Genomic DNA, 13,392 nt, shown 5'->3' with positions numbered 1-13,392 from the left:
GATCCCATAACACCAGCACATATACCGTGTACTCCTCTGCAGCCTTCGGTTCTGATCCCATAACACCTGCACACATACCGTGTACTCCTCTGCAGCCTTCGGTTCTGATCCCATAACACCAGCACACATACCGTGTACTCCTCTGCAGCCTTCGGTTCTGATCCCATAACACCAGCACACATACCGTGTTCTCCTCTGCAGCCTTCAGTTCTGATCCCATAACACCTGCACACATACCGTGTACTCCTCTGCAGCCTTCGGTTCTGATCCCATAACACCAGCACACATACCGTGTACTCCTCTGCAGCCTTCAGTTCTGATCCCATAACACCAGCACACATACCGTGTACTCCTCTGCAGCCTTCGGATCTGATCCCATAACACCTGCACACATACCGTGTACTCCTCTGCAGCCTTCGGTTCTGATCCCATAACACCAGCACACATACCGTGTACTCCTCTGCAGCCTTCAGTTCTGATCCCATAACACCTGCACACATACCGTGTACTCCTCTGCAGCCTTCGGTTCTGATCCCATAACACCTGCACACATACCGTGTACTCCTCTGCAGCCTTCGGTTCTGATCCCATAACACGTGCACACATACCGTGTACTCCTCTGCAGCCTTCGGTTCTGATCCCATAACACCAGCACACATACCGTGTACTCCTCTGCAGCCTTCGGTTCTGATCCCATAACACCAGCACACATACCGTGTACTCCTCTGCAGCCTTCAGTTCTGATCCCATAACACCTGCACACATACCGTGTACTCCTCTGCAGCCTTCGGTTCTGATCCCATAACACCTGCACACATACCGTGTACTCCTCTGCAGCCTTCAGTTCTGATCCCATAACACCTGCACACATACCGTGTACTCCTCTGCAGCCTTCACTATAATCCTCAAGAAGTAACTTCAGTTCTGATCCCATAACACCAGCACACATACCGTGTACTCCTCTGCAGCCTTCGGTTCTGATCCCATAACACCTGCACACATACCGTGTACTCCTCTTCAGCCTTCGGTTCTGATCCCATAACACCTGCACACATACCGTGTACTCCTCTGCAGCCTTCGGTTCTGATCCCATAACACCTGCACACATACCGTGTACTCCTCTGCAGCCTTCGGTTCTGATCCCATAACACCAGCACACATACCGTGTACTCCTCTGCAGCCTTCAGATCTGATCCCATAACACCTGCACACATACCGTGTACTCCTCTGCAGCCTTCGGATCTGATCCCATAACACCTGCACACATACCGTGTACTCCTCTACAGCCTTCGGTTCTGATCCCATAACACCTGCACACATACCGTGTACTCCTCTGCAGCCTTCGGTTCTGATCCCATAACACCAGCACACATACCGTGTACTCCTCTGCAGCCTTCCCTATAATCCTCAAGAAGTAACTTCAGTTCTGATCCCATAACACCTGCACACATACCGTGTACTCCTCTGCAGCCTTCGGTTCTGATCCCATAACATCAGCACACATACCGTGTACTCCTCTGCAGCCTTCGGTTCTGATCCCATAACACCAGCACACATACCGTGTACTCCTCTGCAGCCTTCGGTTCTGATCCCATAACACCTGCACACATACCGTGTACTCCTCTGCAGCCTTCGGTTCTGATCCCATAACACCTGCACACATACCGTGTACTCCTCTGCAGCCTTCGGTTCTGATCCCATAACACCAGCACACATACCGTGTACTCCTCTGCAGCCTTCAGATCTGATCCCATAACACCTGCACACATACCGTGTACTCCTCTGCAGCCTTCGGTTCTGATCCCATAACACCTGCACACATACCGTGTACTCCTCTGCAGCCTTCGGTTCTGATCCCATAACACCAGCACACATACCGTGTACTCCTCTGCAGCCTTCGGTTCTGATCCCATAACATCAGCACACATACCGTGTACTCCTCTGCAGCCTTCGGTTCTGATCCCATAACACCAGCACACATACAGTGTACTCCTCTGCAGCCTTCAGTTCTGATCCCATAACACCTGCACACATACCGTGTACTCCTCTGCAGCCTTCGGTTCTGATCCCATAACACCTGCACACATACCGTGTACTCCTCTGCAGCCTTCGGTTCTGATCCCATAACACCAGCACACATACCGTGTACTCCTCTGCAGCCTTCCCTATAATCCTCAAGAAGTAACTTCAGTTCTGATCCCATAACACCAGCACACATACCGTGTACTCCTCTGCAGCCTTCGGTTCTGATCCCATAACACCTGCACACATACCGTGTACTCCTCTGCAGCCTTCGGTTCTGATCCAATAACACCAGCACACATACCGTGTACTCCTCTGCAGCCTTCGGTTCTGATCCCATAACACCAGCACACATACCGTGTACTCCTCTGCAGCCTTCCCTATAATCCTCAAGAAGTAACTTCAGTTCTGATCCCATAACACCAGCACACATACCGTGTACTCCTCTGCAGCCTTCAGTTCTGATCCCATAACACCTGCACACATACCGTGTACTCCTCTGCAGCCTTTGGTTCTGATCCCATAACACCAGCACATATACCGTGTACTCCTCTGCAGCCTTCGGTTCTGATCCCATAACACCTGCACACATACCGTGTACTCCTCTGCAGCCTTCGGTTCTGATCCCATAACACCAGCACACATACCGTGTACTCCTCTGCAGCCTTCGGTTCTGATCCCATAACACCAGCACACATACCGTGTTCTCCTCTGCAGCCTTCAGTTCTGATCCCATAACACCTGCACACATACCGTGTACTCCTCTGCAGCCTTCGGTTCTGATCCCATAACACCAGCACACATACCGTGTACTCCTCTGCAGCCTTCAGTTCTGATCCCATAACACCAGCACACATACCGTGTACTCCTCTGCAGCCTTCGGATCTGATCCCATAACACCTGCACACATACCGTGTACTCCTCTGCAGCCTTCGGTTCTGATCCCATAACACCAGCACACATACCGTGTACTCCTCTGCAGCCTTCAGTTCTGATCCCATAACACCTGCACACATACCGTGTACTCCTCTGCAGCCTTCGGTTCTGATCCCATAACACCTGCACACATACCGTGTACTCCTCTGCAGCCTTCGGTTCTGATCCCATAACACGTGCACACATACCGTGTACTCCTCTGCAGCCGTCGGTTCTGATCCCATAACACCAGCACACATACCGTGTACTCCTCTGCAGCCTTCGGTTCTGATCCCATAACACCAGCACACATACCGTGTACTCCTCTGCAGCCTTCAGTTCTGATCCCATAACACCTGCACACATACCGTGTACTCCTCTGCAGCCTTCGGTTCTGATCCCATAACACCTGCACACATACCGTGTACTCCTCTGCAGCCTTCAGTTCTGATCCCATAACACCTGCACACATACCGTGTACTCTTGAGTGACTCGCTCTACGCTTCCGAGCTGAGTGGTCGCTTCCCTGCTGCTGAGGTATCGTCTGTGCAGCGCTTTTGCTCTATTCTAGACTGCAATTAATTACTACAGCCTGCTGTGCGCTCTTACTGCCGCTGCGTGCTGGAACTGCCGCTCTGCCCATTTTGTTTGCTGCTTTGCCCATTTTGTTTGCTGAATTTGCCGATCTGCCCATTCGCAGTGTGATACTGCCAGCGTGACTCTGCTGTTTAATTTATTTACATCTCGCCGCTTTTGCTAATTTGCATTTTGTTGATCAGCGCGACCCTGTTGCAGTATTTGCGTTTCCCCCCCAAGCTCTCCTGCCGCCCTGACCCCTCCACCTCCATTTTGTTGTTGTTGTCGTCCTCCTTAGCCCGCCCCGCCTCCCAGCTGAAGCGCCCTCCCACAGGCAACAAACAGCGCTCACACACCTAGAAGCGCCGTGACTCGCTCTACGCTTCCGAGCTGAGTGGTCGCTCCCCTGCTGCTGAGGTATCGTCTGTGCAGCGCTTTTGCTCCATTCTAGACTGCAATTAATTACTACAGCCTGCTGTGCGCTCTTACTGCCGCTGCGTGCTGGAACTGCCGCTCTGCCCATTTTGTTTGCTGCTTTGCCCATTTTGTTTGCTGAATTTGCCGATCTGCCCATTCGCAGTGTGATACTGCCAGCGTGACTCTGCTGTTTAATTTATTTACATCTCGCCGCTTTTGCTAATTTGCATTTTGTTGATCAGCGCGACCCTGTTGCAGTATTTGCGTTTCCCCCCCAAGCTCTCCTGCCGCCCTGACCCCTCCACCTCCATTTTGTTGTTGTTGTCGTCCTCCTTAGCCCGCCCCGCCTCCCAGCTGAAGCGCCCTCGCCCCTCCCCCTCCACCATCCATATATGAGAGGAGTTCCCGCGCGCAGCGTTCACGCGCAGCGACCGCGCCCAATCCGCGCCGAAGGTGCGCCAAAGGTAAGCCCGTCTACGCCCGTCCGCGCCTGGACCGCGCCCAGCGCCAGACCCCCTGCCCCTCGCGCTGCCCTGCCCCCCCGCGTTACCTATGATGCTGCCTCCCTCCTAGCCCTTAACCCCGGTCGCGCCCCCAACTGCGTCCAAGCCGCTCCTGGACACACCCATGGACCTTTCTCCTGCTACTCCTGCAAATTCAGCGGCACCGACAACATCTCCGATACGACTACACCACAGATTCCCGACCCCAACCACCTACAATGCATCCTTCTCAACACCCGCTCGGTGCACAGACACGCTATTGACCTATGGAACCTTCTAGACACCTTCTCTCCAGACGTCGCCTTCCTAACGGAAACATGGATGAACGCTTCCTCCGCTCCAGACATCACCATTGCCATCCCTGAAGACTATAAGATCACTCGCAAAGACCGCACCGGCCACACAGGAGGGGAATCGCTATCGTCCATAAGAAATCTATCCGCATATCTACCAGCTCTGACACCAACCTCGCCAACTCCGAACACCTTCACTTCCAGATCCACATCGACCCCAAAACCACTCTCAGAGGCACGCTCCTCTACAGACCACCAGGACCCCGCGCAAAATTCAGTGAAGACATCACGGACTTCATCTCTCCACACGCGCTCCCCTCCAAAGACTATATTCTTCTGGGAGACCTCAACTTTCACCTTGAAAAGATAAACGACCACAACACCGCCACCCTCGTGGACAACCTCGCCAACCTTGGACTTAAACAACTGGTCACTTCCCCCACCCACATTGCAGGTCACACACTCGACCCCATCTTCACTTCCAGCAATCATGTCTCCTTCAGCCACACTACGGACCTCCTATGGACCGACCACAGCTGCGTTCACTTCACCTACAACAAGCCGAAACCCATCAACCACTCCCAACCTACCCTGCAAAGAAACTGGAAGAAAATCACCACGGACCAAATCTCGGCATCGCTCCTTCGAAACTCTCCAGCCCTCTCTTCTAACGCCAACGAAGCCGCAGCCAACCTCACCCTATGGCTATCCAACACCGCTGACACCTTAGCACCACTGAAAAAACGTCAAAGCAAACCTGGCAGCAAGAAGGCCTCATGGTTCAACGATGATCTTAAGAAATCCAAGAAACTCTGCCGCTCCCTTGAAAAAGCCTGGAAAAAAGACCCATCCACCAGCACCAAGGACGCCTTCAAAAGCGCCACCCGCACTCACCACCAACTGATCCGAAAAGCCAAGAAAACAGCATTCAAGGATCGACTTGACAACAACGCCCACAACAGCAAGGAACTTTTCAAAAATCGTCAAGGAATTTTCCAACCCCTCGGCCAACTCCAACGACATCACCCCCTCTCAAACCCTCTGCGACTCCCTAGCCTCCTTTTTCCACAACAAGATTGCAGACATCCACAACAGCTTTGACAACCAACCCGGAAACCAACCCACCCCACCATCTGTTGACCATCTTCCCCCCGTAAACACCCTTAACGCCTGGAACCCAATCTCCACTGAGGAAACCATCCGCCTGATGAATTCCATCCACTCTGGATCCCCCACAGACCCATGCCCTCACCACATCTTCAACAAAGCAGACTCCGTCATAGCACCGCACCTCCGAGACGTCATCAACTGCTCCTTGATATCCGCGACCTTCCCAGAAGACTGGAAACACGCTGAACTCACCGCCCTTCTGAAAAAACCAACAGCGGACCCCACCGAACTCAAAAATTACCGCCCCATCTCGCTGCTTCCATTCCCGGCCAAAGTCATCGAGAAAGCCGTCAACAACCAGCTCGCCGCCTTCCTCGAAGCCAACAAATCACTCGACCCCTCACAATCTGGCTTCCGAGCAAAACACAGCACTGAGACCGCCCTCATCGCAGCAACAGACGACATTCGAACTCTACTGGACAATGGAGACACAGTCGCCCTCATCCTCCTCGACCTCTCTGCAGCCTTAGACACAGTCTGCCACAGCACCCTTCTACAACGCCTCAATAACATCGGAATCCAAGGAAAAGCACTTGAATGGATCACCTCGTTCCTCACCGGAAGAACCCAGAGAGTCCGCCTTCCTCCATTCAAGTCCGAGGCCTCTGAAGTCATCTGCGGCGTGCCTCAAGGATCATCACTCAGCCCCACCCTCTTCAACGTATACATGAGCCCCCTCGCGGACATCGCCCGCCAACACAACCTCAACATCATCTCCTACGCGGACGACACTCAACTGATCCTTTCTCTCACCAAGGACCCCAGCACCGCCAAAACTAACCTACACGAAGGAATGAAAGAAGTCGCCGAATGGATGAAACAAAGCCGCCTGAAACTGAACTCAGATAAAACAGAAGTCCTCATCTTAGGCACTTCCCCCTCTGCTTGGGACGACTCTTGGTGGCCGGAAGCCCTTGGAAATGCACCCATCCCGACAGACCACGCACGGAACCTTGGCGTCATCCTGGATTCTTCACTCTCAATGAACAGACAAGTCAACGCCGTATCCTCTTCCTGCTTCAACATTCTTCGCATGCTCAGAAAAACATTTCGCTGGATCCCCTCCGAAACAAGGAAAACAGTCACCCACGCTCTGGTCACGAGCCGAATGGACTACGGAAACACCCTCTACGCAGGTACCACCGCTAAACTCCAGAAGAAACTCCAACGAATCCAAAACGCCTCAGCCAGGCTCATATTAGACATCCCACGCAACGAACACATCTCCGGTCACCTTAAAGACCTCCACTGGCTACCCGTCAATAAGAGGATCACTTTCCGACTGCTTACCCACGCACACAAATCACTATACGACATAGGACCAGATTGCCTCAACTCTCGACTGTCCTTCTACACCCCCTCCCGCCAACTACGTTCTTCCAGCCAAGCCTTCGCCACTGTACCTCGCATCAACAAGACCACCATGGGAGGCAGATCCTTTTCATACCTGGCTGCTAAAACATGGAACTCACTCCCCGCTTACCTTCGCCTCACCCAGAACCACCTAGCGTTCATAAAGCAGCTTAAAACGTGGATATTTGACAAATAATCCTTCCCCCCTTCCTAAGCGCCTTGAAACCCTCTGGGTATGTAGTGCGCTATACAAATTTTATGACTTGACTTGACTTGACTTGAGCCGCTTCTTCTATGGGAGTCACTGAGTGAAACCTGTGTTCCACGGATCTCTCACACAGCACAGAGGAGTGTCTGATCCTCGTCACAGAACAGCCTCAGTTTCTCCCCGTGTTTCTCGCACAGATTCCTCTGCGGGGGTTCCACTGGGGGCAGGTGAAGCTGTTTTAACATTTCCACCATGTTTCCCAGTTGCCTGTTAGGTCGGAGGCTTCTCTCAGGAGATATATCTCTGGACTGGGGACAGGGGAAGTTTCCACGATTCCTTCCCTCCCAGCTCTAAGTGATGCAGGCGCGGCAGCAGTTGTGTCCACAGTCAATAGTCACAGGATCAACAAAATAATCCAAACAGATGGAGCAAATGGCCTCATCTTTAAAGTTGGTGAGCTGAGCTGCTGCAGTCATGATCCCAGAAATGCAGGAAGGTAAAAATAAGATTAGTTTCTATGTGTCTCTTTCTGTATGCGCTGGGACTTCCTAGTTCGCTGTTTGTGTATAGTGGGCATGTCTGCGCGTCTTCTCCTGTGTGTCCCGGGCCCCTGGGAGGTTCAGGTTGCACTGAGTGTTTTTTACCCTAAACTGAGCCTTGCTTTCTCCTGAAAAGGTGAACAGCCTCAAACACGCCTGTCGCTCTCCTTTCGGTCCACTAAATAAAGCCTCTCTAATTGTATTGTAATTTCGAGGATGGGGGGACCCAGGGAGAGCCGTGCGCGAGCGGTCTCTCCCTGGGAAGGTTTGCGCAGACGGATTGGCCACAGGTGAGGTTAATTAGGGAGAGAGTCTATATATAGGGCCAGGGCAGGGTTTAGAGAGGGCTTTTCGGCGGGAGGCGGGCGGACAGCGGAGTTTGTTTTGCGCCACCCACCCTCCCCTCTTTTGTCTTTTAGGCCTTTTTTCTTGCGATTGTGCTTTAGATAATTTTGTTGTTAGGTTTGCCATGCTAAGACAGGTTGTACTCTTTTCTTTTTTAGGCGGTTTTTAGTGGGGGGTGGGCAGCCTGGAGCTGGTTGGTCCATCCCCAAAGGGCAGGTAAAGGACAGGAGGGGATAGTACAGGATTCAGTTGCCTGGGTTTGTTAGGTTTTATTTGGTGGGGGGTTGACTTCTTATCAGGGTTGCTCAGTGAGCTGAAGGATTTGAGTATTAATAAATAAATAATCAAAATATGTTGAGAGATGTTTTGCCTACACCTGTCTTAATAAAGTGGCCTTTCTTGCTTACCAAGAAGTTGTGGACAATAAGTTCTTGCGCGAATAGCGATAGCGCTTATTATCTTGGACGAGACATCGGAGCATGCAACAGTCACAGAGACCCTCTCTGAACCCTAGTTTACAGAACATCTGAGGCTTCGAAATACAGCAGTGATGCAGACAGGAAAGAAAGTGGAGAACGAACCTGGATCCTAAGGAAAGAGAAACTTACAAATGTAGTATTTAACAAAGAAATGAGTCACAAAGGAAAAGTTGGGAGAGTGAGAGAGAGAGGACCACATTTGAGATAGAAACAGAGAAGGTTTGCACAAAAGAGAGCCCGGAGGACAGGAGCGCAGTAATCCGGAAAGAGAGCTTCCCTTCCGTTCCCTCAAGGAGAAACCTAGGATCGCAACTCCCTGAAAGTGATCTAGATGCCTGGCAACGAAGTCAGAGCGGTCCTTTGAGGTTATGGCCCCTCCCCCTCTCTTGCCCTCTCTAAAGACGATCCGCAGCTCAAAAGGTGGATATACCAAAATGAGTTTTCGAGTTAACCCCGGAATGACACCCCCCTGAAAGAGTCTGCGCACGTGTTAGTGTGGATGTGTGTGTGCAAGCAAGTTGTGACAATTAGGTCCGCGCCTTCCCAGCAGCAGCAGAATCCTGTGAGTGGAACCCTATGACGTCACGTGCAAGGCCCTCCACTGTGATGTCACGAGTTCCGCGCGAGAACCAGCAGCCGCATCCTGTGAATGGAACCCCTGTGAAGGCCAGGCCGGACCCTTCATTGTGATGTCACGAGGTCCGCGCTAAGTGCGGAGGGGAGGCCTCCGCCGCAGCAGAGGCCACTGATGGGGAAGAATGTCGGGTTGGATGGGATCGTCTTTGAGGTTCATCCAGGTTTATTTTTGTGACTAAATAGTTTTTATTTTCCCTACGAGAAAGTGAATTAAAACCGTGTCTCGCTTGCTCCCCCCCCCTTACACAGAAACACCTGTCGTCGCCCATAAACCATTGATGTATGATGATGACACGGTGAACAGTGAACGTCTCTATTGTGACGTGTCCTTGGTGTAAAAGGCTGGTAACCAGGCAGCCGCAGCATTGCACTCATGAGCACCGGACGGAGAGGACCACAGCTGGCGGCCGGAGCCGAGGCCCCCCGAGAGGCGGAAGCAGCGGGGGCCTGCAAGGCTCCAACAAGTCAAAACGAAACCTAAGAGCCGCGCGCGTGAGCTTCTACCTTAGACAGCTCACGTCGCGCGGCTCTTAGGTTTCGGTTTTCAAGGCGCATGGCAGAGTCGCGCTCGCACACATTCACAGCAAACAGCCAGCAGCAAAAGCGCGCCCACGAGGCCAAATCCGAGACGGAAAATGCGCGCCTCCGACTCGTGTCCCCATATTCAAGTCAGTAAATAGGTATACTAAAGTATACAAGAGGTCCATCGCTACGCTCGACCTAAAAAAGTGACTTAGTGCATGACTGCTGGAGCAGGAGCAACCCTGACCGTTTAAATCCTCAGCTAGCGTGGCTCGAGGGAGAGTGCTGGGTCTTGCCAGGTGCTGCCTTTTTATGATTGTGCTGAGCCCGATGTAGCCGATCCAGACGAGGACCGCGCTGCATGGGTTCCCTGCTGCCAGAATGGTTAAGCCAAGAACTGGGCCCTTTGAACCCCAGGGGACATACTGCTATTGATGCTGCACACCCTTAGGCTCTAGTGAGTGAACTTATTAACAGAGTTCAACGTAAGAACTCTTGAGTGCAGCTTCCTAGTTTACATCCCCTGGATGCGGCCATCAGTGAATGGGGAATAACTCTGAACTCGTTGCACTACAGGAAGGCGGACAGGGAGTTGCATGACTACTACAAGAGCTTCGACCTCAAGGGGTCTGTGATATTGCTTCTGAACAATGTTTAGCTTTGTTTGGGTAGAGTTAGAATTGAAATACTTGTTTTGATATAAAAACAAGTATTTGACTGGACATTGATTTATTGTTGCACAGCTCGCACGTTGAGTTATAGGTCGTGTTCACTGATCTGTATATGAGCTTCCCTCAAAGGAGCCTTGACTGCTTGAGCTACACTACACATATGGGAGTCAGGTGCAGAAGGGGGTGCTTGACCCAATTGAACAGGAGCCATAGAAGGGCGGGCCCTGGGACATCAGGAGTAAAAGACCTCAGACACCTCGGATGATCCCAGTAGCTCCTGCATCCCCATGGCCCTCTGAACGGTGTTCTGACACATGCGCACACAAACCTACAGAGGCACAAACTCATATATATGCACAAGTGCATGATTATACTTGCACACAGATGCATAGATGCATATACATACTCACAGATGGATATCTCTGCTCCATGAATACATAACCTCACAGTGGCACACATTCACACAGATGCACACATTAATGTATGCACTCACAGCTGCATAGATACATGCACATACTCACAGATGGACTTCTCCGGTCCATGCATACATAAGGCCTTGCAATATGCAAACCTATCAACAGGCATTCACATATGCAAGTACAAACTCACAGAAGGTAAATCCAGATCAAAGCATACACAACCCCCTAACGCACATACACACAAATGTGCACATGAATTTGCATGGCTCAACATCCATAAATGCACACACACACACACACACACACACACACACACACACACACACACACACACACACAACTTACCTATGTCCACAAAAACAGAGATGCACAGACAAGAATGCACTCCCAAAGATAACTCCAGAGCCATCCATATAGGAACACATCCTAAGACACGCACACATAAGCTTGAACACGCTCACTCAAACTAGTACATACTCACAGCCAGATAATGGCACAATTGTCCATACACACACGAATGCTCACCATGTAAGTAATACCTTAAGGTCAGCAGAGTAATTAGGGGCAGATTTACAAGCCCATTGCGCCACATTTGCATCACTTTTAACATGGGAAAAGTGATGCAAAAGTGGCGCAAGGGGCTTGTAACTCTGACCCTTAGTGTTTTTGTTTATTTTAGAAATGATAAGGTACGAGGTGGCTATGATCAATTTAAGCGCTCACCTACTATTATGTTGAAACTTAATACATATACATTTTTGTCTGACCTTCAGTTGGCCAACAAATAGCCTTTAGGAACTGAGAAAAGTTAAATTGCAAAAAGGTCTTTAAGCCCACTACACTTTGTTTATTTTAGGACAAACCCTGCACAAATTTGAGCCCCAATATCCATGGCAGTGACTTCGGTCAGTGAATTTACCTGGTGGGGATGATAACCCATTCCTTTGGGTGACTCATTGGTTTTAACAGGTCCACACATAGACAAGGGCACAGACATGAACAGACACACAGGATTCACTGCTGCCACTCACCCTCAGGGTTTTATATTCTTCCTCTTCCTTGACTTTAGACTCCAGAAAATATTCCTTCTCGTTCTTCAGAGGACGCAGCCACTCCTGAAGTTTTACCTGCAGAGATGAGAGTGCAAGAAATATGTAAAGATACATAGAGTGCGGGTCGCTTACAGAAAGGAATCACTAAAAGGACAAACCGTGGGCCCGATTCACGAAGGTAAACTTCGACCAAAACCTGAAGTCTAAGTTTAGACCTAAATTCTAACTTTACTACCGGTAAAGTTAGACTTTAGGTCTAAACTTGATCTTTGGTCTAAGTTTACCTTTGTGAATCAGGCCCCCAGACTTTAAGTACCACTCAAGCCTCGCCAGCCACTTGCCTGTGGACTCCAGTTCCAACTTGTTCCAGCCTGATCCAGTTGCCGACTTTTGACCAAGTGGCACCGCCATTGCCCAGGTGTTCGCGCCCGTTTCTTCTGGACCGGGTATTCTAACCCGGGTTTTTCCCACTCACTGTTCTTCCCACTGGCAGAAGTTCCGCCTTCTCAAAGCCAGACTTAATGCAGGCTGCAGACGATCACATAGTGGACATGCACAGCCGGCACGGCAAAGGCAAGCCCGTCTGCACCCATCTGAGCCTGGACCGCTCCCAGAGCCAGAAACCCTGGCCCCACGACCCGCAAGGCTCGTTGCTCAGCCCAACACTCTACAACATCCACTTGACACTCCTCGGGGACAGCACAGAGCTCATGGCATCAACATAGTATCCTACGCTGATGACATACAGCTCATTCTCTTCCATACCGACTCTACCAGTATCGCCAAAGCTAAATTTGCAAACTGCAGACGCAACATTGCTGCTTGGATGAAAAACAACTACCTCCGGCTCAACTCAGACAAAACATTGGTCCTTATCATCAGGAACAACCACTTCCCCTGGGATGCCTCTTGGTGGCCTTTGGAACTTGGCCCCCACCCACTCTTATGAACCATGGCAAGAACCTCTGGGTCATACTGGACACCAACCTCTCCATGACCATACAGATCGATGCCGCTGCCTCATCATATTACTTCATTCTGTGAATGGTAAGCAAGATTTTCAAGTGGATGCCACTTAACACCAGACGAACAGTCGCCAAGCTACCTTTTACAAGCAGACTTGACTACGGAAACACACTCTACTTTGGAATCCCAGCCCATGTTCTATGCCAAACTCCAAATCACCCAGAAATCATCCACCAGACTCATTCCGAACATGTCTCTGCACCTCAACATTCTCCACTGGCTCCCAGTCCAGGAAAGATGTAAGTT

General features: G+C 50.9%; 1 protein-coding gene across 1 annotated transcript in view; it reads right to left on the bottom strand.

The window, feature by feature from the left end:
* The window catches only part of LOC147662136 (E3 ubiquitin-protein ligase TRIM39-like), a 183,751-nt gene that overhangs the window by 114,048 nt on the left and 56,311 nt on the right, over window positions 1-13,392 (bottom strand). Inside the window, exon 2 of the mRNA XM_086951084.1 lies at window positions 12,100-12,195. Within this exon, the coding sequence (XP_086807210.1) occupies window positions 12,100-12,195 (96 nt within the window). The remainder of the gene's footprint in view (window positions 1-12,099; window positions 12,196-13,392) is intronic.

The sequence above is a fragment of the Lissotriton vulgaris genome, unplaced genomic scaffold (assembly GCF_964263255.1).
Source record: "Lissotriton vulgaris unplaced genomic scaffold, aLisVul1.2 SCAFFOLD_977, whole genome shotgun sequence".
Lineage (NCBI taxonomy): Eukaryota > Metazoa > Chordata > Amphibia > Caudata > Salamandridae > Lissotriton > Lissotriton vulgaris.
The sequence above is the reverse complement of the archived record's forward strand: the minus strand, read 5'-3'. Positions and strand labels throughout refer to the sequence as shown.